The following is a 26431-nucleotide window of genomic DNA, read 5'->3' as shown; positions in this document are numbered from 1 at the left end:
CTCCACTGCTGGGTGTCCAGGGATGGTATTTTACTCCATCTCTGATGTGACTGACAAGCTACTCAGTACCTCTGGAGAACCCATCCCCACGCTCCAGGAGGACTTTTGGATAAGCAATACCCTGGTGGAGGCCACTGCTCCCCTGAGAGAGGTTCTGGAAGACCTCAGTCCCCCTGCCATGGCTGCATTTGACCTCGCTTGCTCTCAGTGCCAGCTCTGGAAAACCTGCAAGCAGCTCTTGGAAACAGCCGAACGACGTCTGAACATTAGCCTTGAGAGCCGGGGTGAGTGTGCTTCTTTAGCTTTATTCCTTCATCCTCAAATGAAGGGATGGGTTTCTGAGATGCCTTGATAAGTTATAATAAGAAGAAAATGCTTACTAGGGAAGGAAGGGACAGGGAGAAAGGAGTACTAGTTAATTTCCTCATGTCCAATCTGGTGGTTTAAATATAATCTGAGGCTCTTACCTTCTTACTAGACTTGGCAATCTGCAATCATTTAGGGAAATTCTTTTCTGGTTTATAGATAAATTCAAGGAAGAAATACATATTCAAAAATTGTATAAATAGAAATTGTGCCTGTAGACTGCATGCCCCTGCCAGAGTGAACCCCACTTAACCGAAAACCTAGAACAGTCTTGAATTTGTAAACCCGGCATAAGGGAATATTTTATGGATCACACTAGAGGGAGGATTGTATCTTGAGGTTAATAGTGTCCCAGGACGTGTATATGGAATTCTTGGAGGAATCCGGTATATGAAGGTAGAGGAATGTGAAGAAAGAATTACGAAAAGTTCCATTCCACCCATCCTTGATACACACACCAAACATTGGAAACAGCACACCTCTCTCAGCAACACGGAGAGAGGAATGGTGAATAGGTTATGATAGGATAGCCACTTCTAGGCTCAGTGATGCGTTAGGAGAAGTTACAGAACTCAGCATATAGTCATACTCACGGCTAAAATTTATTTCAGCAAAAAGATATGCAGCAAAATCAGCAAAGGGAAAAGGCTCATGGGATAAAGTCTGAAGGAAACCAGGCACAGCTTCCAAGAGTCTTCTCCCTCTGGAGTCACACAGGGGTGTGCTTAATTCCTCCAGCAGTAGTTGTGACAAGTGTGTACAAGGATGCTCGTCAGAGACTCAGTGCCCAAGGCTTTTATGGGGGGGCCATCTCTGCCCAGCATGTACCAAAATTCTAGACTCAAAAGGGAAGCAGGTGTTCAGCGTAAACCACATTGTACACAGTTTAGGCACAGCGGGCCACTCTCATCACTTACGGCATGTTTTGTATCAATGTCAGAAACCATTTACCAGTCAGGTTTGCAGCTGCCAACCAGTGGCAACCTGGCAAGCAAGCCTTTCTAAGGATAGCAGTCACAGGCCTGCTGTGGTACCTCTTTTCTGCACACCTCTCCAAATCACTTCTGAGCTGTTGGTTAAAATGTCCTTTAATGTTCACATAGTCATAAGAAAGTATACTGTGGCATATGCAGTGTTGTTTTTATCACACAATTTCCCTCCCCCTCATCTAGAATTCATATTTGAAGATAAAGGAGGTATTATTCAGATTGAATGGCTGAATAGCCAAAATGGCTTCATGTCAATCAGTTAGGAATTAATTTAGTACCTATTGTGTTTCCAGATTATCTGAAGTATAGGGGGTACAGGAGAGATATAAGGAATAATCTTTGTCCATAAAGTTGTTCATAGTCTAGTCAGGGTGTCAAGATGCCACTTTAAGCAAAGAGAGAAAACAAATATGATCCCAGCTCACGTTCTCAGCTGAGGACACAACCAGGGCAAATTCACAAGAAGTGATTGGCTTGGGACAGCAGTTCCATAGGAGTGCCAGAGATTCTGGGTCTGCTGCCATTGGCAGCAGAGGCATCATGCCAGAGCTAGCTCTGGAACCTCGGGCACGGAATAAGCCAAGTTAAGCTGGTGTCACCCAAAACGGCAAAGCATACATTTCCTCCTTAACATTGAAGATGATAAAATTTTACAAGTAACTACAGGACTGAGTATCAGTCTTTGAACGTGCCTGATTTTTTCTGCATTCCCTCTTCCTTCAATCCTTTTCCAGGTCGACGGCTAGACCACATCCTCCTCAATGCAGATGGCATTCGAGGTTTTCCAGTTGTTCTTCAACAGATCAGTAAGATCCTCAATTATTCCCTTACGTCAGCTGGACAAACTAAATCAGGTGAGCTGCTTTTCTCCCTTTTTCTCTTTGCTCCTGGACTTGGAACATTAGGTCAGCATCAGAGTTCACTTTTTCTCATTTGCTTTCCACAGAGAGTGTAGAAGAAAAAGGAGTGGGCCCTCTACGGTGCAGCATTGCTGAGCTGCTTCAGATGTGCTGGCCCAGCCTCACCGAGGACTGTGTGGCCAGCCATGCCACCCTCTCGCAGCAGCTGGATCAGGTCCTCCAGTCGCTGAGAGAGGCACTACAACTGCCAGGTACAGGCTGACTGTGTGGCAGCAGATGAGGGCTGACCTGGGGAGAGGAAACAACTGGGAGTGAAGGAGCACTTGAGAGCAGAGGCTGAGGATTCCGGAACTGGGCTCTTGTGGCCCCCTCGTTAGCCAGGGCATGTCTCAAAGCTAACTCCACGTGTTTCCCCACCACTCAAGTGAAGGGATGCTTAATGCTCCATTAGCTGTTACATCTTTCTGATTCTTAATGAGGGATACATCCAGAAGGTACTTAGTAAATATTGAACAACCTTCCCTAAAAGATTACTGTGCTCTTCATAAAGCCATTCCACTCCAGAGATACTGGGGTAAAAATAGGACTATCCACCCTGATATTTCCAGACTCAAAGCTCTTCCTGCCTGAGAATCACTTGTACAGGCAACCAACGTAGGATTTTATAGTTACCTTATAAGTGTAGCACCTAAGCTAAAGGAGGCCCCATTGATCCAAAGCTGGAAGCACAGACTAAAGCCTCCATCCCTTCTCCTGTCATAACTCCTTCCAGAGCCCAGGAGTACTCCACTCTCCTCGCTGGTGGAGCAGGCAGCCCAGAAAGCTCCAGATGCAGAGGCCCACCCTGTGCACATCCAGACTCAGCTCCTCCAAAAGAACTTGGGCAAACAGACCCCAGCAGGCAGCAGACAGACCGACTACATGGGCACCTTTTTCAGTTACTGCAGCACCATGGCTGCAGTTCTCCTTCGGAGCTTGAGCTCTGAGCCTGGTGAGTAGCAAGAAAGAGGAGATGGAGTCATGGCTGGCCCAGTGTTTAGAGCAGGGAAGAAGAAAGGTGCACAATTAAAGAGGTTCTGGGTACTGGGGCACCTGCATGGCTCAGTTGGTTGGGTGTCTGGCTCTTGGTTTAGGCTCAGGTCATGATTGAGGGTTGTGAGATCTAGCCCTGCGTCGGGCTTCTCGCTGGGCATGGATCCTGCTTGAGAGTCTCTCCCTCTGTCCCAGCTCCCCTTCTCTCTAAAAAAAAAAAAAAGAGAGAGAGGTTCTGGGTACAGCAATAGCCAAGAACATTAGATTTCTAGAATCCTCTCTTACTCATCTCTGTGTTTTATTCATCCTTGTCTCCCCACTGCCTAGTACAGCTGTACAGCACATGGGAGTACTTGATAAATTTTGATTGCATTAATGACAAAAAGTACCTCTCTCAGACCATCATGGATTTGAGAACCAGAGAGGATCAAGTCTCTGATATGAGGGCCAGGTTCTTACTTGAGTCCACAGAGCGAGTATTGCGTACACTTTAGTCATGTTGAAGAGAGCAGGATGAGCTATTTGTGGCTAGACCTACCCACTAAAGTCTGTCTGTGGTTGGAAGTCTTTAGAGCATAGTAAGGTGTCGGGGTCATGTCGAGAATACCCTTTACATAGAAAGTATCAACAGAAGGGCTCTCAATGTAGTCTTTTTTTTTTCCCTAAGTTGTGGTTTTTGTTTTTGTTTTTTGAGAGAGAGAGAGCACAGTAAGAGAGAGAATGAGCGGGGGGGTGGGGGCTCAGAGGGAGAGGGAGAAGCAGACTCCCCGCTGAGCGGGGAGCCCAATGCAGGGCTCAATCCCAGGACCCTGAGATCATAACCTGAACCGAAGGCACACACTTAACCAGCTGAGCCACCAGGTGCCCCTCAATGTAGTCTTCATTTTGACATTACTCTTTTTTATTAATTCTGGGAAACAGGCCTCTGAGCTGTTGCAGTCAGTGGTGAAAACAAAAGTCACTTTATCTTTGCAGATCACTTGGAGGTCAAGGTAGGAAATCCATTTGTTCTCCTGCAACAGAGCTCTTCCCAACTTGTGTCACACCTCCTGCTTGAGCGACAAGTTCCCCCAGACAGGTAGGAGCTACTCTGTGGGAGTTAAGCCTTCCTAACTATTTCGTTTCATTAAGGAATGCCAGGGCTCAGTGGGGTTGTGCTTGAATTCAGTACAGAGAGTGGGGATTTCTTCCAGACTTTTCCCTTAATTTGCATTTATTCTTACACAGCTACATTAAAATTCAATTTCAGTTCACCTCATGTCTTTCTGTTTTGCCACCTCTCACAACATTTATATTACAAGCATAAAATTAAGGGGTGAATCTTCATTTATGAAAAAGCAAAAGTCCAAAAATTGGATAACTCATTAGTTGGCTACACTATAGGAAAACAAGCATTCTCATAGATTGCTGGTGGGATATAAATTGGTACAGCCCCTGTGGGAAGACCGTTTGTCCGTATTTATTTAAAAAAAAAAAAAAATGTATACCCTTTGACCTAGCAATCCACATTGGGGAATTTATCCTGTGGCTTTACTGACCCGTGAAAAATTATATATATACAAAGTCGTTTTGTTACAGCCTTATATGTAATAGAAACAGATAAGAAAAATCCACTGTTCAGTAATAGAAGACTAAAATTATGGCTCAACCCATAATGTAATACTATGTAGACATAAATAGGAATGAGGGGGTCTCTGCAGAGGGATGTGGACAGATCTCCCAGATAGGTTATCAAGTGAAAAAGCAAGAGCAGAGCAGTGTGTCTAATAGGCTACGGTTCATGTGGGGAGAAAAGAGGGAGAGCAAGAGTAACAATTAAAGAGCCTGCATTTACATTTGATTGTATAAACAAAGAAATTCCGAGCTTGGGTAATATGCCTATGTACTCAGGTCTTGCGCATCTTCTGCTTCTCTCCTTCTAGGCTGGCAGCCCTTCTGGCCCGAGAGGGGCTCAGCCTGAGTGTGCCAAAGGTCATCGTTAACTGCTGCTGTGAGCCTCTTGCCCTTTGCTCTTCCCGGCAAAGCCAGCAAACGTCATCCCTTCTGACCCACCTGGGCGTCCTGGTCCAGCTACATACCTCCCACTGCCTGGAGGACCTCCCACTTTCTACACTGAGCCCCCCAAAGCCAACTGGGAATTCCACATTGGAGAGAAAGCCCCACTCCTCCCCAAGGGATTCATCACTCCCAGCCCTTACATCCTCTGCCTTGGGCTTCCTTAAGTCCCGCTCAAAGCTGCTGGCCACAGTGGCCTGTCTGGGGGCTTCCCAGGGGCTAAAGCTCACCAAGCCCAGCTTGTCATGGAAGGAGCTTCGTGGCCGCAGGGAGGTGCCTCTCAGTGCAGAGCAGGTAGCCCAGGAGTGTGAGCACCTCCTAGAACAGTTCCCTATGCTCAAGGCCTCCCTCCTGGCTGCCTGGGAGCCGCTACGACGGTCCACCGAGCAGGGACAGAGCCTGGCAGTGAGTCTCTGTGGCCGGGCCAGTCTCTCTACCGTCCTCCTGGGCCTACACTCTCCCAGTGCCCTAGATGTGCTCACCGAAGCCTTCGAGGAAGCCCTGGTGGCCAGAGATTGGCCCCAAGCCCTTCAGCTCACGGAAGTGTATGGGCGAGACATGGATGACTTGAGCAACATAAAAGATGCGGTCCTGAGCTGTGCCGCGGCATGTGGTAAGCAGAAGTATATGCCTCCCCCTTCACTGGTGGTAACAACATTGAGCATTCAATGAGTGTATCATCGCATTTGATCCCCACAGGAACTCTAGAGAAAGCTGCCACTGTAATCTCATCATATTAAAAGGAGACTGTGGCTCAGAGGATAGGAAACTTGCCCGGGATAAGTGGTAGAGCAGAGCTTAGAACCCCACTCTGTCTAACTTTTTTTTTTTTTTTAAGATTTTATTTATTTGAGAGAGAGAGCACGAGCAGCGGGGAGGGGCAGAGGGAGAGGGAGAAGCAGACTCCCAGCTAAGCTGGGAGCCCGATGCAGTACTCAATCCCAGGACCCTGGGATCATGACCTGAGCCGAAGGCAGATGCTTAATCAACTAAGCCATCCAGGCACCCTCCATCTAACTTTAGAACAGGCACTCATAGCCAGTATCCTCAACACTGCATATCAGAAGAAAATTCTATAGACTAGAAAATTCTATAAACTACACTAGAAAATTCTATAAACTACAAATATCTGAACCCAACCCCCCAGAAGCCCAAGATGGAATTCAGGCAAGTGTTGACTTTTGGATATAGAATGAAAGCAGCCAGAGATGATACATAAACAAATGAGGATGGATATATTCTAATACAACTTTATATGTAAAAACAGACTGGGGGCGCCTGGTTGGCTCCCTTAGTGGAGCATGCGACTCTTGATCTCAGGGTTGTGAGTTTAAGCCCCATGTTGGGTGTAGAGATTACTTAAAATCTTTAAAAAACAAACCCAAAAACAGACCGTAGGCCTGTTTGACTACCCCTATTTTAAAAGCTCCCAATGAGGCAGCTCTTTCTGCCCACAGGTCCTGTCCCCGTGCTTTAATAAAACCACTTTTTGCACTGAAAAAAAGTAAATAAAAGCTCCCAAAGAGCTTTCAAGGGAGTTGAGAGCAATGACCTGTAACAATCCACTGGCGGTGGGGGGGGTGGCCAAGAGTTGGACAGGCCGTAGGAAATGGCTTCTCAGGCGGGGGGGGGGGCTTGGCTGCCCTGCGGAAAGGAGAAACTCCCTTCTGGAAAACGTAGAGAAATCCACTGACTGGCTGTGCAGTCTTAATTGCTTTGAGTCTATTTTCAGATCTGTGAAGTGGGTGTAGGAAAGAAAGATCTAAGTAATAATGACAGAGGGCATGGAGGGAGTGAAACTGGTTTACCTGAAATAACTTTGAAGGAGTTCTGTGTGGCACAGAGTGGAAATTGCAGGGAAAACTAAAAGTTCCACCTACAAGCTCAGTCTGACCCCGTGCTATCTGTGGAGCACAAAACATGGAGAGCTTCATGTGTTTTCTAGCTCTTCTTTCTCCATTCCTTCCTTCTCCCTTTCTTCCTTTTTCTTCCTCTCCTTTCTCCTTTTCTCTCTTTTCAGAAAGTCTCATGACTGTGATTAAGTTTGCAAAAAGAGAAACATACAGGCATATAGCATTTGTCCTTTTCATATAATGGTTCCAGGTATAAAAATTAAAGTCAGATGGATCGTAAGGATCCTCCAAGCTCCTGTTTTATGAAATTGAACAAAGCCCTTCTCTAAGGAGTAGCCTGGACTCTTGAGCTCTTCCAGTGCCAGGCTTGCTACCTCTGGGCATCTTTTCATCTTGTAGACAAAGAAGGTTGGCAGTTCCTGTTCCCTGTGAAGGACGCATCTCTGCGAAGTCGGCTAACCCTACGGTTTGTGGACAGGTGGCCCCTGGAGTGGTGCTTGGAGATCCTAGCGTACTGCATCTCAGACACAACTGTCCAAGATGGGCTAAAGCGTGAGCTACAGAGAAAGCTGGCAGAGCTGCGGATGTATCAGAAGGTATGGCTCCCAGCATCAGGAGAAAGGAAATAGGCTTCCCACTGTATTACCACCTCCAGCCTGTTCTCATGTGATGCTGGATTTTAAGAAACAGACATTCTGGACCTGGCTTTTTTTCTGCATCTGGCTTCTGTTTTTAGGTGAACAACAAAGAGAGACCTTATATCTATTTTCTATGTTATTTTCCTTTGGTAATTTTAAATATGTACGCATCAGACAAGGATAGTAATAACAGTCCACAAAGCCTCTTTCACATGTATACTTGAGTTTTGTGCATGTTTTATGTCTGTTATGTGTTCCTTGTTGTTCAGGAGTTCTTATAGAGCTTAATCTCTATTATGTCTTTTTTAAAGATGGTTTTAAATTTCAAGAGCCGTTTTGAAAGGCTGCGTGGAAGTGACAGTTTAAAAATGAAAGATTATTTGGGGATGTGTGTTATATTCAAGATCAAGAGGCCCAGGGAGACAGATTTAGGTGGTATGGCTACATAGCAAGTATAAAGTTTATGCTAATTTTTCCGCGTATACTTGGAACCAAACAGAGTCCAGAGACCCAGCAGAGCAAGTAAAGATAGCAGATGAGAAAGATCTTCTTTCCACTCTTCCTCAGCACTTTTCATGCAGAGCTAAAATGCTTGCATGAAGGGCAATCCCACGGAGCATTCAAGCTGGAAGAATATCTTGGGTAGAGTTTTTAAGATGGAGGAGCATGGGACAAGTGACCCCAAGAGTTTGAACAAGCTATGACACAGAAGCCTCTGAGAATTGCTCTCATAAGTGAAAGGCCCCAATCCTGGCCTCCCCGCTCAGCCTTTGCTCCCTGAGGATGCCTCCTGGATATGTTCACTCACCTTTCCAGTCTTTGCCTCATTTGCTTTAATTCTTCCTCTCTCCTGGCAAGTTTTGACAGCTTGACATTGGGACAGAAACCTAGGGGTGGCCCATCCCTGGAAACTCGATGACTTGTTCGTGGAGGGGAAAGCTGCAGTGTGGTTTGATAGTTCTTCCTGTCTTTCCTTAGATCCTAGGTTTGCAGGCTACCCCAGTGTGGTCTGACTGGCAGAGCCTGAGGAACTGTTGCATTGAGGACCCATCAACTGTCATGAACATGATTCTAGAAGCAAAGGTACTATTTTCCTGAGTGGTATTCCCCTTTCTCCCCTTCTCAGAGTTGCACCTCCTTACCTGGTTGTGTAGACCCCTTTCCGCATATCAGTGTCCACATTTTTTTGGTAACTACATCACATTCTTTTTTTCTTTTTGTGTGTGTGAAATTTACCAACGTACAGAGAAGTGTAGAGAATAATACAATGGATGCGTTTGTACTATCACCCTACACGGTATATACTGAGTGCAGAATGTAGAGCTACTGGTGGACTTGTTGAATCATTAGGCATGAGCATCCGCACCTTTACTGAGACATTGCAAATTGCTCTTAAGATCAGTACACTTGTAGTTCCTGTTACTCCACATCCTTACGGCATTTGATATTGTCCAACTTTTCCCTTTGTGCCAGTAGGATGGTATCTCATTACTGTTTGAATTTACATTTCCATGATTACTAATGACCTTGAATGTCTTTTCATATATTTATTGAACATTTGAGTGCTAAATAGAATTTTATTTATTCTTTAAGGAGTCGATATACCATAGTTCAAAATGTGGTTGTGCTCATTCAGATGTTCATGCATCGAAGAAACCTTTATTGACCATGTATTATTTGCCACTGTAGTAGATGGTGGTGAAACAAAGATAACTAAGCTTAGTCCTTGACCTTGTGTGGCTCACATTTTGGGAAGAAGGGTGATATGGCACACATCCCTAGATGATTGCGATATATCAAGTGACAGAAGTAAACCCAGATTGTGGTGGGAGCACAGGCAGGGCACCTGATGTAGCCTGAGAAACAAAGAAGCATCCTGAACAAGGTGGCCCCAGGCAGAGTTGTGGGGAAGGCATTCCAGATGGCACCATATTAAAATACTCGGGCAAAGCCTCGGGAATTCCATTTTCTGAAACTTTAATCCAAGGTTCACAAATTGGGGGTGGGGAGTAGCAAACAGGGACATGGACAGAATCCATGCCCAGCATGTATGTTTGGCCCATGCAATATTGGTCTGCCGAATTTTGATTTTTTTCATGTTAATTTCATGACCAACATTTTAAAATAGGGAAATTTTTTAATTTAAAAAAATTTTTTTTGGTTTTTTGAAGTTTGGCAACACTGGGTTTGCACATTCATATGGCAACGGAGCTGAGTACGCACTATCTCCTTTGTGTTTTGTTTTGTTCTTTATGTTAATTCCAGCATAATTGACATTTAGTATTGTATTAGTTTCATTGTACAATATACTGATTCAACAATTCTATCCATTACTCGGCACTGTCTCCTTTGGACAATCTTAGTCTTCCCCACTTCCTTAATATCTCCCCAGGGCTGACATGAAGTGTCAGTGACTTCATGTCACCTGTTTCTTTTTTATGCTAGATCTCAGAGGAAAGTGATATCATTAATCATCAATCTACTTTGGTATTTTCATAACTCCCTTGGCACTCTAGTCCTTTGAGTTTATGAGCCCACTTTAATCCCAGAGTGAAGTTCCCATCAGCACTTAACCAAACTTTCCTAGGGCTTTAGCAGACTCAAGACTGCTGAGAAAAATCAGGCAAAAGCTGGATGTGTGACAAGGCCAGTGATTAAAAGGGACTGAAGCCATGTGTGTCTCCTTCCAGGAATATGGACTGTGTGAGGAGTGGGGCTGCCTCTACCCAATTCCAAGAGAGCATTTAATCAGCCTACATCAGAAGCATCTTCTCCACCTTCTAGAAAGAGGAGATCATGAAAAGGCTCTGCAAGTAAGCCTCTGTCTCTTTCCATTTTTCTTTTGGGATAAGACAAAAAGGTCAGTCAAATCAGATGGCTTTGTTCATGCTAAATACCATGCAAAGCATTTGCAATCTCAGATCTACCGCTTCATGTCCTTCGGGAGTCCTTCTTGGCCTCAAGATGATTGTAGTCCTCTTCAGTGAAGGTGCCTAGCCCTGCCTTTAATGCCTGATGGTCAGCAGGATCCAGGATTCTGCTAAACTCTGGTCAAAGTCATCATTTGTGAAGCTGCAGGGGTGGTGAAAGAAAAAGTGCAGAGAAGGGATTAGTCCAAAATTAATAAACCTAAATGTTCCGTTCCCAAATAAAATAAGGCTGGCCTGAGTTCTTTATGGGCTTTCACCTTTCTCCTCTACCCTTCTCTTACAACAGCTCCTGCGAAGAATTCCTGATCCCACAATGTGCCTTGAGGTCACAGAGCAATCCCTTGACCAGCACCCTAGCTTGGCCGCTTCTCACTTCCTGGCCAACTACCTCACCACGCACTTCTACGGAGAACTGACTGCTGTCCGACGCCGTGAAATCCAAGCACTGTACATGGGATCCAAGGTCAGGAAAGAAGCGGGGGAGTTGGGAAGGCATGCCTGGAGGAGAGACCGCCGGCCCAGCTCCCGCTTCAGAACTTAACCTTTCAATGTCTCTTCTCCCAGACATCTGCCATTCTTGGCCTATGCTATATAAAACCTTTATCCAAAAAAAAAAAAAAAAAAAAAAAAAAAACCTTTATCCAGCAGCCCACTCCTTCTTCCCTTAGGAGTTGTCATTCTCTTACTGCCTTGTCTCCAAAGTGAGATCTACATGGCCCTCTTAAGTTCTCTTTGTGGTTTCCCTGGTATCTGCTAGATCAGTGTTCTCAATGCAGACCATGTAGTAGAATCACCTGGACTTGGAGGAAAAAAAAAACAACTATTGACCTTTACCCCAGATCAATTAAAACTGAATCTCTTGGGACAGGGCCTGGCTATCTTCCAAAGAGATTCTGAGGTAAGGATTTCAAACTACTGCTTAATAACCCAGTCTATGCTAAAAAAAGGAGTTAATTCTCTAGGTAATGAGGTCCTTACCTTTGATGTGTAACCTCGGAGACACTAATGGAAGAAATTACAAACTAGAAAAAGTAATCTGGAGAAGGGGGGTTTGGGGAGAAACAGGGCCCTCTGACACTGTTCTAATGATTCTGATTGGTAGTCATATCTACCACTCCGTGAGTATGGAACTCGCCTCACAAATAGAACAAGTGCTGGGAGAACCATCAGTATGAGCACTGGCTCACTTGTTAAGAGTTCAACTACATAAAATGTTCCTAAAGAAGATGCACTCTTTTTTTTTTTTTTTTTTTTGATGCACTGTAACTAAATGGGGGGAATCCTTGAAAACTGGCAATGAGCAGAGCCAGTGGACATATTTCAAGCCTAGTGATAATAGTCTCTAGGAGTGTAGAGACATCATTTACCTCCAGGACGCTGGAGGTGCTAGGTTTAGGCAGCCTACTGATACCACCTTATATTGCTCATTCTAATTAAGCCTCAGATAAACAGAATGGTGGCTTTAAGGATCAGGTAGAGTTCAACTATACCTGGAGGTGCCACCTGTGGGTCAAATCCAGTCCTCAGCCTGCTTTTGTGAATCAGGTTCTTTTGGAACATAAATTCGTATACTCATTTACATATGGCCTTTGGCTGCTTTCACACCCCACTGGCAGAGCTGAATAGTTGCCACAGAGACTTCGTGGCCCATAAAGCCTAAAATACGTATTATCTGACCCCTTACAGAGGAAGTTAGCCAACCTCTCACCTGAAGTACTTCTTGATTGCCACCTGAAAGATTGAAATAGGAGTTCAGCCTTGCTTCCAGAAAGACTACTAGCCAGCCCTAGTAGTTGGCCATGTGCCTTTGGTCCCTGCTCCCCTTCCCCCTCCCAGTAAGAACCTTGGATTCCTTCTGAAATGTTCTAATGATTGTTTTCTTTACTCTGTGGATCTACCCTACAAACAGGTTCTGCTGACCCTACCTGAGCCACACCGGGCCAGCTACTCCCACTTGTCCTCTAACCCCCTCCTCATGCTGGAGCAGCTACTCATGAACATGAAAGTGGATTGGGCCACCGTGGCTGTGCAGACTCTGCACCAGCTGCTGGCCGGGCAGGAGATTGGCTTCACCATGGATGACGTTGACTCACTGCTCTCCAGATACGCGGCAAAAGCCTTGGACTTCCCATACTCTCTGAGGGAGAAACGATCAGGTAACTGCCAACATCCTAATGGCGGCTCCACCTGGAGGAGGAAACACCATACCACATCCTTAGTTATAATTTGTCTTCTTTTATTATTTTGAGTTGATCAAGAGTGAAAAGAATGCACTTCCATAGAGATAGCTCTTTGCTATACAGGAGGCCTCTTGGCCTTGGAGGAAGTGGCAGGCTAACCAGAATTATAGTATGGTAGATTACCACCATGCAAACATAAAGGTTTGGGAAACAAAACATGCTGGGAGTGGTCTCTGTCTGGCCTTGGCGCAGTGGACTCTTATGTACCATCATTCTGTATTGAGGGCATGCACTGTTCCCAGGGTCACATCAGATACCACTACTACGTGAGCCGAGCCTCTTCCAGAATGAAGAAAATGAAATAATTATAGGCTGATGTTCCCAGACAGCTTTTTGTTTTCTTACTCTCTACCCTCCAGGGCCATCATTTAAATGTCTTCTATTTCCCTTTGGGCATTTTTAGATTTATTTTGTAAACTCCTAACAGCTACTTCATTATTTCATGCGTCTAAACATAGTCTGCTTTTTGAGGCGTTGAAGAAGCATGCTTGCTGTTGTCTTGGAAGTACCTCTGCCAGGCTTTTTACACCTGGCAGAATCATGGGATGACAGTCAGCAAAGCAACAGGGCTTTAAATTAAATGTCTAGCAGAGTGAGTAAAGATGCATATGGTAGGATGATATTTTGTCAGCATTTTCCCTCTCTCCAGATTCTGTGACTCACCTCCAGGAAATCAGTCAAGTTTCAGACCTCGAGACCTTGTCTAGATCCCCATCGGCAGAGTTCTCTGCCGCTGCTGCAGCTGTTCCTGGTAAGGACAGGTTCTGAGAGTTATCCATGGTTTAGGTCAAACTTGCCTAATTCTGACTTTCTGATTCTTTTGCCTCTTTTTTCATTTCCAGTTACAGTATTCTTGTTTTTGGTTCATTCCAGCTTTGTATATCCCAGAAAATTTAACAATAAATTCTCATTTGCAGTAGTATTTCTATAAGATCTCTGCAAACACTGAATTAGCAAATACTGAACCATTGCTCGTAGGGAAAATGTGTGTGTGTGTCTGTCTGTCTTGTCACTTAGATTGAAATTGAAATTGAAAACAATTTATCCTAGTAGATTTTATTTTATTTTACCAAAGAGAAAAAGAGGTTTAGAAGTGTTAAAGTGACTTGCCTGAGGCAAACCCATTAATGAGTGCCTAATGAGAGTTTGGGATTGAGACCCTGTCCAGCTCTCCTGAGAGCCGGAGCTGCTTTCACCACCCCACACTGTCCCCTACCATCTCCATCCCCCATCACCTCTATATGAGAACTGAAATAAGAAAGCAGAACATCACCTTGTTCATCCTCAGATGAGAACCTGCATGTCAGGTGTCTCAAATTATTCACTCTGCCCATGTCTACAAAGGCACCGCCAATACTGATTTTGAGGTTACGAGTAAATTTTGGTTGGGCAAATGCACAAATACAGACTCTGCTAATAGGGAGGATAAAGTATATTCAGTCCTCATGATCTTTCTGTCACTCTGCTGCAAGTTCGGTATTTATGTCTGTTACCTACACAGGGCACAGGCTCCTTGAAGGCCTCAGCCATGTCTTGATCACTCCTTTTCACCACCCCCTTCTCCCCCAGTCCCTGGCCCCTTGCACAATGGCCTACAGTCCTCAGAGGAAGCTTCAGCAAGTGTTTGTTTTGCCAACAGTCAAGGGCGCGGGATTCCAGGGGAAGATCTATGGGCACTGCAAAGAGTCAGTATGTTTTTCAGTTCTCTTTTTCTGTGACCTGCCAACCTTTCTCTGCTAGGTGACAGGAAATTTCCTTAGATACCATAAAGCAAAGATGGTGGCATTTCATGGCCGTACTTTGAAAATTAGCCATGCTTTACAGTAACCAGCAGACCTGAGGGAAGGGCTCAGACTTATAGGTATACGAACAGCCTCATGCATCTGCATGTGACAGCCTGAGCACCTTTGGTTTACTTTTTTTTTTTTTAGCTTTTTATTGTGGACATTTTCCAATATACAAAAGTAGAATAGTATACTGAGGTCTCACATACCTATGGCCCAACTACAATAATTACCATCTCACAATGGCCATTCTTGTTCCATTATACCCTTATGCCACTACCAGGTTATTTTGAAGCAAATGCTAGATTTCATATGATTTTGTTTATAAACATATCAGTATATATCTCTAAAAGGTAAGGATATTTACAAAACAAAACCGTAACATCATCATCATACCTAAAAACGAATGATTTCTTATTATTACCAACTATCCAGTCAGCATTCACATTTCCCCAGTTGTCTCATTAATTTTTTTTTAGAATTGTTTTTTCTAGAATCAAAATCTAAATGTCCACACATGGCATTTAGCTAAAATACCTCTCAGGTCTCTCTTAATCAATTAGGTTCCCCTACCTCTTTTTTATCTGTGGAGGAAACTAGCTCATTTGTCCTGTAGAGCTTCCCACATGCTAGATTTCACTGATGGCCACCCTGCAGTCTGGGTCTCAGTCCTCTCTATATCCAGTACACTGGTTGGTAGATCTAGAAGCTTGATTTGATTCAGGCTTAATATTTTTTGGTAAGCATATTTGATAGGTGTTTGTGTGCCTTCCATCAGGAGACACACAGTGTCCAGGTGTCTCTCTTTTTATGATGCAGTCAGCCATTAATGACCGTTAGCTGGATATATTTTTGCAGTAGAGGTTTGAAACATGGTGAAATTCTGATTTTCTCATTCCTTCTTCATTTATTAGCTGAACTATTGATAACCTTGTACTCCGACTTTGGCTCTGACTCCCAGGTGTCTCCACTACACATTCCCCCAGTCCAAGGGAGAGGAGCTTCCCAGAGAGTCAGCCCCCACCAGAGTTTGTCCCCCCAGCAGCACCCCCTGGCAGGCATCAGTGGGTGCCCGATGAGAGTGCGAGCATCTGCATGATCTGCTGCAGGGAGCGCTTCACCATGGTAAGCAGCGTTGGTCTCCAGCTTTGCCTGCCGGGGAAGTGAAAGGAAACTGCCAGTTCATGAGCCCAGTGTTCATAGTCACCTCCTGTCCCCAAGAGGATATTGGTATTTTCAGAAGAACTACCAAATCCAAGACTTTGGGTTTAACTTTGACCTAACCACATGTATTTTCTGGATTCAGACAGATCGTAGACACCCTCAGGTAGCCTTAAATTCTAAAATCTTTGCCATTCTCATGACTAAACAGAGGCAGAGTGGCATAGCAGGAGGAGTCACCAACACCAGGAGATCTTGTTTCTAGCTCCCCTTTTGCTATAAGACAGGGGGCCTAGTAGTGGTTTTATGTACTGACTCTGGAGACAGAGGACCTGGGTTCTAATCCCAGCTCTGCCTCTTATTAGCAGTGTGACTTTTTTAGTCTCAGATGCTCACTTGTAAGCTAGGGATGATATATTATGTGGCACGTAGAGCTATAAGGACCAGCTATGATGACAAATGTTACCACACTTAGCACCGTACTGACTGGCACATTAGCTCAGGGCTGATGAGAACAACGATGATGTGATTGCTCTGTGTCTCTTTCCCCCTTAGCCCCTCATCTGCGAAGGGCGTGTAATATGTCTGTCAACCTCTTAGAGTGAAATGAGGCAGTACTAATGAAAGAATCTTGAAAAAAGGACACTTTCTCGTTGTCATCAATGCCATGAAAACGTGTGATTTGCTTTGGCTGAGAAAGTCACTTCTTACGTACTGTTTTTGCTGTGTCTTCACACTGCCTCTGCAGACAGGTAGAACTTGTTAGGAACTTTGCAAAACTGCCCATCACTTGGGCCCCTTTGCCCACCATCTGAGACATACCTTTAAATGTCAGCTCTTCAAGGCAAGGACTAGGTGTTCTTTCTCAGTAGAAGCCCAAACACCTGGTATTCTTAGTAAGTTGCAGGTGACCAATACTAAAGATAAGTGGGTTGACAGGTAGACTCACAATTCCTGCAATCTCACCTTCTCTCGCTCCCTTTTTTTTCTCTTCCCAATGACACTCATCAGTTCAACAGGCGTCACCATTGTCGCCGCTGTGGCCGGCTAGTGTGCAGTGCCTGCTCCACTAAGAAAATGGTGGTGGAAGGCTGCAGAGAGAGCCCTACTCGTGCGTGTGACCAGTGCTATAGTTACTACAACAAAGAGTGAGTGTCCTATAGTGGGGCCGCTGCTTCCATTGACCTCTGCACACCCATCCTCCCCTGAGGTCGGGGGTTCTTGGAGTCTCATTGTGGAGAGCATCTCAAATCTGGAACAGTGACAGCAAGTTTTAATTTAACAGTCACACTAAAATGCCATTAACTCTACAGCAATACGTTTGACCTTTGTCAGAGAAACTTCTAAGAAAGGAAGGAAGCAGAGCTCAAGGTTCTTACATAGTATTCTCCCTGAAATCAGAACACTTGGTTCCTGACCAAGGCCATTAATCTTAGTTTGCCTCACCAATTGTTCAACCTCACCAATTGTTCAGCCACTCCTGCTTCCATTGGTCTCAGCTGGATTCAGAGGGTTATGTTCACACCTGCTGACTGTTCAAGCATCAACTTGCATCAGTTCTAATTTAGCTAGTCATCCTGGCTTGTTATCCACAACTAGAAGAGCCCCCACACCTTCCTATGCAGTTTATCTAGTAACAAATTTCAGAGACTGCTTATACCTCTGGCAAGACAGATTAAGACTGTGTTTGTTGGCCTAGTGTTGCTCAATTTTTCTTACTACTTCTAGCAGCAAAGGAGGGTGAGACTAAGCCTCCTAGGCCATCTGGGAATATGAGCCAAAGCAACTCCTCAAAAGCAAATTACTTTGAATTCTTCATGTTTTGCTTATAGATTTAAATTGATTTTATGTTCTGCTCAATAGCATTATTGAGTTTGTTTTAATATAAACATTTTTTGTCATTATTTACCATGATGATTACTGATCTCCTAGGAAGAAAGATATGCCATGCTTATATTGCAGTTTCTGTGATCCTGACATACCACTTACGTCCCTTGGGGTAGGGGACAGAAGAAATATCCATATACCATATTGCTGAGATTGGAAATGAGCAGTTAGTATTGATGGAGATCCTTTCATTCAACAATTACTCAAAAATAATCACTTCTTCCTCAAGGAGCCCCCACTTTAGTGGGGAGACCATTAACAGACCACAGACTCATTGGATGAGTGCAGTGGTGGAGCCACACCGCTTAGCCTGATGGTCAGAAGCTTTCTGAGAGGTGTGGCAACTTGTCTGAGCATTAGAGTATGAGAAGTTAGGAAAAGAAGCCAAAACAGGCATGCCCAGAAGTGGGAGTGACAACTGCAAAAGTAGGGGCAGGGAATATGTGGGTGCTTTGAGGAAGTGTAAATAGGTAGGTGGATAGGCTGAGGTATTAGCTGGCATACCTTGGACTTAAAAACCTGACAGCTGAGCCAGGAGGACTTGGGCCCAAAGGCTTGAAGCTTGCTCTTTGGTGGCATGGGCTGGGGTTGACCAGCAGGCTTCTCATGCAGGTGATAGACTTTGACAGGAGCCAGTGGCAGAGTGGGGAGGACTTTAATGAGTTGAGCACAGGTCATGGATGGCAGGAGTTGCTCGCAAGAGATAACCAGGCTAGGTCGCAGGGCTTTATCTGCTGAAACTGCAAATGTGAAATACTTCTACCCTGAGAAGCTGTGGAACAATTTTAAGCAGAAGCATAACATGACCAGATTTGCATTTTTAAAAGCTTGCTGTAGCTATAAAGGAGGGAGTAGGTTGACAGAGACAAGGATACCAATTGGGAAGCCATTACAAAGCCTCTAGCAATAAATGATGAGGGTCCTCTCTGAGGCAGGGATGGAGAGAGAGATGGGGACATTGCAAGAGGTATTGAAGAGACGGACAGAAAATGGTCAGTGATTGGCTATGGCAGGTGAGGGACAGAAAAGAGTTTGGTTGTTTCCCTGATAGATCTTACTTGGGCAACAATGTATATGGCAGTGCTTTATACCAACTGCGAAACAAAGAGGAGAAGAAGGGATTCGGGCATTTCATTTTGCTTTCTCTGTTTCCAGTGTGCCAGAGGAGAGTCCAGGACAACCGGAAGGTAAGGCGGAATCATAGTCCTGTGTCTCTTTGTTTATATGTTCAAGTTGGCTCTTCTTTCAGGGTTTCACCTGCAACCTTTCTTTCTTCCTTGGCCAACAAGTTGGAATGAGTTGCTGTACCCTTAATACAGCAACTCATTCCAACTTGTTGGCCAAGGAAGAAAGAAAATTCTTGGCATTTCTATCAAGCTGTTTCCCTTAAAGTTTATTGTCCTGTTAACCTACCATACTGGCCCATTAGCTTCCAGCATTCAGAAGGCCAGCAACCAAAGAATTTGTCCCTGACTTTGAGTAGGTTATTTCTTTTTTTTCTCCTAGATTCCCTTTCACCACCATCCTACCTCCATATGCTCCCTCCTTCCCCCTAGGCAATCACTATTAATAGTTTGGTTCATATCCTTCCACAGAGGTTAGTTTTTAGGGTAGCCAATGAGTCAGCCCTCCATTTGAGAAGGGTGTACATTTCAGAGTTTCTTGTGTGAAGCAGTGAGGTTGTATGACACTGTAACACTCATCCCGGATCTTCTGTGGGGAAGAAAGTTTGAGGTACCTAATGAGATCTCCTTAAGGAAATAAAAAGGACCAAGGAGAGAGAACAGGCAGGTATCTGCGTGCAGCTCACGCCAGTTTTCTGGCTGGGGTTACACTGGACTGCTGGTCAGTGACTGACACATGAATGACACTTCTCTTCTCAGCACCAGACAGCTCCAAGAGTGAAAGTCCTCCATACTCAGCCGTGGTGAGAGTCCCCAAAGCAGCTGAGGTGGAATGGATTTTGGATCTGAATGAGGAGGAAAACGAGCTGGTGCGGAGTGAATTTTACTATGAGCAGGTAATAGCAATAAAACTTGATGGTCCTTTGAGTTTCTTTACAATGTGTAATTATGGTAAGAAATGCAGAGATAGCTGAACACAGCCTGGCCTTCACGTGCTTAGAGTGTAATAATGTAGGAGCTAAGACAAGTAAACCAAATGAGGCAGAAAATGAAGAGCATCTTGGGAATGTATGAGACAGATCAGGAAAGGCTTCATGGGGCACCTGGGTAGCTCAGTCAGTTAAGCATCCAACTCTTGGTTTTGGCTCAGGTCATGATCTTAGGGCTGTGAGATCTATGCCCCGCGTGGAGCCTGCTTAAGATTTCTTTCTCTCCCTTTCTCCCTGCCCCTCCCCTAAAATAAATAAATAAATAATAAAAAGAAAATTAAAAAGGAAAGGCTTCATGGAAGAAGTAGCATTTAAGATCCTTAGAAGAGTGGTAGGAGTATGACAAGCAGAAATTTGGGGGGAGGGGGGTGTAAGGAGAGTGAGGGTAGGAGAAGGACAAAAAGTACAAAATCAGAACATCTGAGCAAAGGCACAGTGTCAAAAATTGCAGGGCATGATTAGGGGACTGGAAATGGTTTAATCTGAAGAAACGTAGGGTGTTCATAGAGAGGTAGTAAAAGGTAGGATTGAAATGGGCAATTTATGGACAAGGCCTTGAATTCTGCAGTAGGGAAAGTGTACTTGGTCGGCATGAAGGACCATGAAAGGTTTTGGAGTGTGCTTTGGACTATTAATTCAGCAGCAGTGTGTCCAGGCTTGAAGCCGAGACTTCTCCAGCAAGGGGACTGTCAGTCCAACCAGCAATAAGGAGGACCTGCACTAGTGGGAAAAAGGAAGGAAACATGTGGACATTCCCAAGAAGTAGGTAACTCATGAACACAGCTGCCTTCTTCCCAGTATCGTGACAGAAGCTAGCAGTGCCACTTAGAACATCTGAAATCTGTTTAGTTTCACTCCTGCTTTGCCCTGGAAGTTTGGCTCCCTCCTCCAGTATATTTCAAGCCTGGTGAGCTGGGAAGAATAATTCCTGCCATCCAATGACATTTGAAGAATGCTTTGGTCCCTGAGCTCACTGTGCTTTTCTCTCTTCTTCCGCCCTGGCTAGTCCCCCAGCGCCTCCCTGTGCATTGCCATCCTGAACCTGCACCGGGACAGCATTGCCTGTGGCCACCAGCTGATCGAGCACTGCTGCAGGCTGTCCCAGGGCCTCACCAACCCCGAGGTGGATGCAGGGCTGCTCACAGACATCATGAAGCAACTGCTCTTCAGTGCCAAGATGATGTTCGTCAAAGCCGGCCGGAGCCAGGACCTCGCTCTTTGTGACAGGTAAATGGGAGTGAGTCTTGGTTCTTTTACATGGTTATCATTTCTGTCTGGCTTCTTCTCCTGGCCCCACGATGAGTTCTCACATCACCATCCTCTCTCGGAAGATGCACTGAAAATGTTGTGCATCTCAGTTTGATGACAGTGAAATGCTGTTACCGGATCACAAGTGGTCTTCCTCTAGACAGCCTGTGTCCTCTTTCCCTGGGTAGATCCTCAAAGCAGAGTGTTCTCTAGCTCTGCCCAGTCAGAAAGAAAGTCAAGACTTTGGTTAATTTGAAATTAAAATCAATTTAGGGGAGCATCTTTAGTCTCTATGGAACTTTCTGGCTTTTAAAGAAAAATGTGTCCTCCCTAAATGTCCAGTGCTTAGCCTTGGCTGGAACTCTATCCCAGTCTTGACCAAATCCAGAGTGTGGCCTCAGAAGTACTGGGTAACAGATCTATGAAGCACACTGGGGACTGGTCTATCCCTGTGTCCCAGATAGGAATCTGAGTCTTAAAGTACAAGTATCTGTGGAAAAGGTGTGATTAGGCCCCAGAGCCCTGTACAACCTGCTCTGCCTCCAATCATTCACTTGACAATTGAAACTCCCAGTTCCCAGCTTATCCACCCAGATGTGTGACTCATGTTGTATGTTCTCAGCACTCAGTCCTAGCCAGGTTTGGGAGCAGAGAGCGTAATTTTCTTTGAAGTATAAGTGCCTCAGGCACTTGTTCAGAGTATTTGCCTGCAACTCCCAAGACAGCAGAGCGAGTGCAGTGAATCTCATCTGCAGTACTTCCTAGCTCTGTAACCTTGGACAAGTCTGTTAACTGCCCTGGGCCTCAGTTTCCTCCTCTGTAAAATGGGGATGTTAGTAATATTTCTAGGGCACTTAGGATAAAATGAGAGTCTCCCTGTAAAGGGCTAAGAATTGAGCCTTTATACTCCAGAAATGCTAGTTTTATTATTTTCATTAACAAAACCAGAAGATTGAGAAAGGCAGGAGGAGGTGGGACAGAAAGTGGAAGGAAGTATAAAGGAGTTAATTTCACTCTTTCTTATCAAGAGACAATAGATTCTACATCATTTTTCAAGTTAATAAATGAAGAAATGGGTGTATGTTAAAAGTTTTTCACTTTTTAAATTGTTTTTATTTTTTTATTTTTTAAGATTTTATTTATTTGACAGAGACACAGTGAGAGAGGGAACAGAAGCAGGGGGAGTGGGAGAGGGAGAAGCAGGCTTCCCGCGGAGCAGGGAGCCCGATGTGGGGGCTCGATCCCAGGACCCTGGGATCATAACCTGAGCCGAAGGCAGATGCTTAACAACTGAGCCACCCAGGCGCCCCTAAATTTTTTTTAAAGATTTTATTTATTGAGAGAGAGAAATTAAGAGCACACAGAGGGAGAGGGAGAAGCAGTCCCAGCTGAGCAGAGAGCCCAACCTGGGGCCCCATCCCAGGACCCTGGGATCATGACCTGAGCTGAAGGCAGACGATTAACCTACTGAGCCACCTGACACCCCAAGTAAGGTTTTTTTAAAATAACTGTGAAGAGAACCAAAAATCTACCAATTTACCAGAAATGGAGAAGAGGGGAAAAGAACAAAAACCACTCCATATAGCAAAAAGTAGAGTTTAAGGCAAAAATTAAAATATATCTAAATATATTTCAAATATTAATAATGTAAATGAGATAAAATCTTATTAAAAGAAAAAAGTATTCAGATTGGGGAACAAAACAAATTTAACATCAAATCCTATACTTCTTTCAAAATCAAATATAAATGGACGAAATATCTACTCTAGACTGTTGGACAACAGAAATTAAGAAAGTGCTTACTTTGGAAGGATTCTCACCCCCAGATGCTGTGCACTTCTCTTGACAGTGTACAGCAATGGTTTCGAATTACACATTCTTTTTCCCCAATTCTGGATTCACACACCCATTCTAGAGGATTACTTCTTTTGTGCAGGTTTGCTGATGGTAGTGGATTCATCTCTCGTGTGATTTGCAGAGTATTTTTTCACTGTTTTTAACTCTTACTTCCTTCCAGTAGGCATATAAATAAACAAATAAATGTTTAAAAACAGAACTCACATTACCTATTAAAAATGTATAATACAGGGGCGCCTGGGTGGCTCAGTCGTTAAGCGCCTGCCTTCAGCTCAGGTCATGATCCCAGGGTCCTGGGATCGAGCCCCACATCAGGCTCCATGCTCAGTGGGAAGCCTGCTTCTCCCTCTCCCTCTCCCCCTGCTTGTGTTCCCTCTCTTGCTGTATCTCTCTCTATCAAATAAATAAATAAAATCTTTTTTAAAAAATGTATAATACATTGTGATACCAAATTTGCTTTTACAATGTGTACTCTCCCTTACCCCATTCCCACTAAGTTGAAAATGACTGATGTACTAAATCCCTTTCCAGGGAAATCAGCAGATAAGTCAGAATCCACAGGTTTTTTTACTAGAATATAACATATATTGCATAATATATTTACTATGTAATATATATTGTGTAATATATACAATTATATTCAAGAACTTTGAGTGTAGGACTGTTTCAGGCAGCACTGGAGAGAGTGACCCAGTTCTCTGGGCTCTCTGTTGCTGTAAGATTTTTGCAATCACCATGTGTCAGGAGTAAGATCAAAGGTGGCAGTGCTAGTGGGCTATAGCGAGGACCTATTCTTAGCACAGGGAGTCAATGTCAAGTCCAGGAGACTAGAATCCATGTGATTGCCCAGCAGCATCCCCAGGCAGTGGTAGTGATGTGACCTCTTTACTGGCTAGGAGTACAGGCCATGTACTCTCTCCCAAGCAAACAGGGTTCTAAAGAACCAAAAAACAAGTAATTGTGAGCATCCCTACCTTGAGTATTAATATCTAACATTTAATGAGTACCTACAAAATTCTAGACTTAATCCTAAGGCCTTTTACTTGAGCTGTTTCATTTTATCCTTAAAATTCTGTTACTGTATCCATTTTGCAGATGAGTAAATTGAGGCAGAGAAGTTAACTAACTTGCCTAGGGTCATAGAGCTGCTGAGTGATGGAGTTGAATTCAGAGTCTGACTCCAGAGCCTTCTCTCACAGTGTTTATGTACCCCTCAACTCTCATTTTCACATTTCACATTGGAATTGAAATAGAAAACTTGTAAGCAGGGACGCCTGGGTGGCTCAAGCTTGAAGCAAGCCCCGCATCGGGCTCCCTGCCTCTGCCTGCCGCACCCCCTGCTTGCGCTCTTCCTCCCGCTCTCGCTCTCTCTCTTCAAATAAATTAATTAATTAAATTAAATCTAAAAAAAAGAAAAAGAAAACTTGTAAGCAGCAACTATTTTTAGTAAGATTCTGTGGAGCCTCATTGCCTTGCCCCTTCCCTCCCTGTAGCTACATCAGCAAGGTGGATGTGCTGAATATCTTAGTTGCTGCTTCTTATCGCCACGTGCCACCTCTGGACCAGATCCTGCAGCCGGCTGCAGTAACCAGGCTAAGGAACCAGCTTTTGGAAGCTGAGTACTACCAACTGGGTGTTGAGGTAAGACGAAGACAAAGCTTACTTGTGCCCAACTGTAGTGAGTTGCCTTTGCCTACCCTTGCAAAAGGCTCTTGTCATCTCTCAGTTGCCTTCAGCCATGGGGAAGTAGCGAGGGCATGACAAGTTTGCCAGTTGGCAGAAATCGTAGGTGAGGTGATGGGGAAGGAAGATGATTGGCAATAATGGGAAAGAACAGGTCTTTGGGACTTTCAGGCCTGGATTTAGGTACTTCTCACTAAAAGGAGCAGTTTTTCTTCCAGATCTCCACAAAGACTGGCCTCGATCCCACTGGAGCGTGGCACGCTTGGGGCATGGCCTGCCTCAAGGCTGGGAACCTCACTGCAGCACGGGAGAAGTTTAGTCGCTGTCTGAAGCCTCCTTTTGACCTCAATCAGCTGAGTCATGGCTCAAGACTGGTACAGGATGTGGTTGAGTACCTGGAGTCCACAGTGAGGCCACTCCTATCCTTGGTAAGAACATAGCAGGGAGAGGGTCAGTTCAGGGAGGAAGGCGGCCCAGGAGCAGTAATGACCTGGGAAAAGGATCAGCTTCCACTCAGCGTATAGTGGCAGTCCTGGCTCAGAGCTTCCAGGTTTAGATTTCCCTCATTCCATTATACATAATTAGCTAGTAACCATATATGGTTAGATAAGTAATACAAAGTCAATTTAAAAAAAAAAGACGGAAAAGTATTTTTAAAATGATAAAAATGACATTTAATCCCATATCCAGACTTAAGTAGTGTTCAGATTTTGGTGAATTTTCTGTGTTATGTTTTTGAATGAAACAGTATTATAATACGGAGAATTTTGTATCCTGCCTGTTTTTCTGCCTTTCAAACTGTATTGTGAGGCTACTTCCACATCCATAAATATTCTTTGAAAGCAATATTTTCAGAGACTGCTGAGAATTTACTGAGTTTTCTTTTTCTTTTGCACTCTCTCCTGTCAGCAAGATGATGATTACTTTGCTACCTTGAAAGAACTGGAAGCTACCCTTCGGACCCAGAGCCTCTCCCTGGAGGTGATTCCTGAAGGGAAGATCATGAACAACACCTCCTACCAAGAATGCCTCTTCTACCTGCATAACTATAGCACCAACCTGGCCATCATCAGCTTCTACATGAGGCACAGCTGCCTGCGAGAAGCCTTGCTCCACCTCCTCAACAAGGTAGGGACACAGACCTACCTCTCAAAGTGCAGGACCTTCGGCTGGCCCGCTCAGCTTTAAGGGCCGTGGGGGAAGGGGGGATTGGTAAACCCCCTGAAACTTGACACAGTGTTGAGCTATGAGATCATCTCTGGCAGAGTCAGGTCAAAATGGAAAATTCTATCCATCCAAATTATGATTTGATATATGGGCAATAAGTCTTAACCTGGATCCAGATTGCCCTTCTGATTGGCGATGACAAATTTCATCCCTTCTCCCAAAACATAAAGCAGAATCAAATCATAGTTGAGAGCATGGTCTCTGGAATTAGATGGTTGGTATAAGTGGTGTGACCTTAACCAAATTGCTTTACCTCTCAGTTTCTACACACCTCCCCACCTGCCCTGGGACTGTGTCCCACTGCGACTTAGCTGCTAATCTACCCAGAGTTGTTACAAGGGCCAGGAAACACCCATGATCCTCTATTTGGGCCCCAGATACCTAATGGAAGAAGAGTGTGCTCACCTTTTTTCTCTCTGACCTCCTCTGTCCTCCTCCCAAGGGGGCAGAGGCACCTCTGAAGTGCATTCTTTGGAGCCATTGTCAAGCAAAATCAGGATTCTGTTTC

General features: G+C 44.5%; 1 protein-coding gene across 2 annotated transcripts in view; it reads left to right on the top strand.

Annotated features, from left to right (window-relative positions):
• The window catches only part of ZFYVE26 (zinc finger FYVE-type containing 26), a 63372-nt gene that overhangs the window by 23897 nt on the left and 13044 nt on the right, over positions 1-26431 (top strand). For both annotated transcript variants that reach the window (XM_078053833.1, XM_036071183.2), the window contains 20 exons: positions 21-284; positions 2090-2209; positions 2302-2466; positions 2988-3206; positions 4223-4325; positions 5170-5915; positions 7555-7751; positions 8772-8876; positions 10484-10606; positions 11010-11186; positions 12633-12879; positions 13613-13714; positions 15709-15872; positions 16920-17056; positions 18951-18982; positions 19679-19815; positions 20915-21135; positions 24507-24654; positions 24915-25124; positions 25606-25824. In XM_078053833.1, the coding sequence (XP_077909959.1) occupies positions 21-284; positions 2090-2209; positions 2302-2466; positions 2988-3206; positions 4223-4325; positions 5170-5915; positions 7555-7751; positions 8772-8876; positions 10484-10606; positions 11010-11186; positions 12633-12879; positions 13613-13714; positions 15709-15872; positions 16920-17056; positions 18951-18982; positions 19679-19815; positions 20915-21135; positions 24507-24654; positions 24915-25124; positions 25606-25824 (3836 nt within the window). The remainder of the gene's footprint in view (positions 1-20; positions 285-2089; positions 2210-2301; positions 2467-2987; positions 3207-4222; positions 4326-5169; positions 5916-7554; positions 7752-8771; positions 8877-10483; positions 10607-11009; positions 11187-12632; positions 12880-13612; positions 13715-15708; positions 15873-16919; positions 17057-18950; positions 18983-19678; positions 19816-20914; positions 21136-24506; positions 24655-24914; positions 25125-25605; positions 25825-26431) is intronic.

The sequence above is a fragment of the Halichoerus grypus genome, chromosome 8 (genome assembly GCF_964656455.1).
Source record: "Halichoerus grypus chromosome 8, mHalGry1.hap1.1, whole genome shotgun sequence".
Lineage (NCBI taxonomy): Eukaryota > Metazoa > Chordata > Mammalia > Carnivora > Phocidae > Halichoerus > Halichoerus grypus.
Note: the sequence above shows the minus strand (reverse complement) of the source record. Positions and strands in the feature narration are given on the sequence as shown.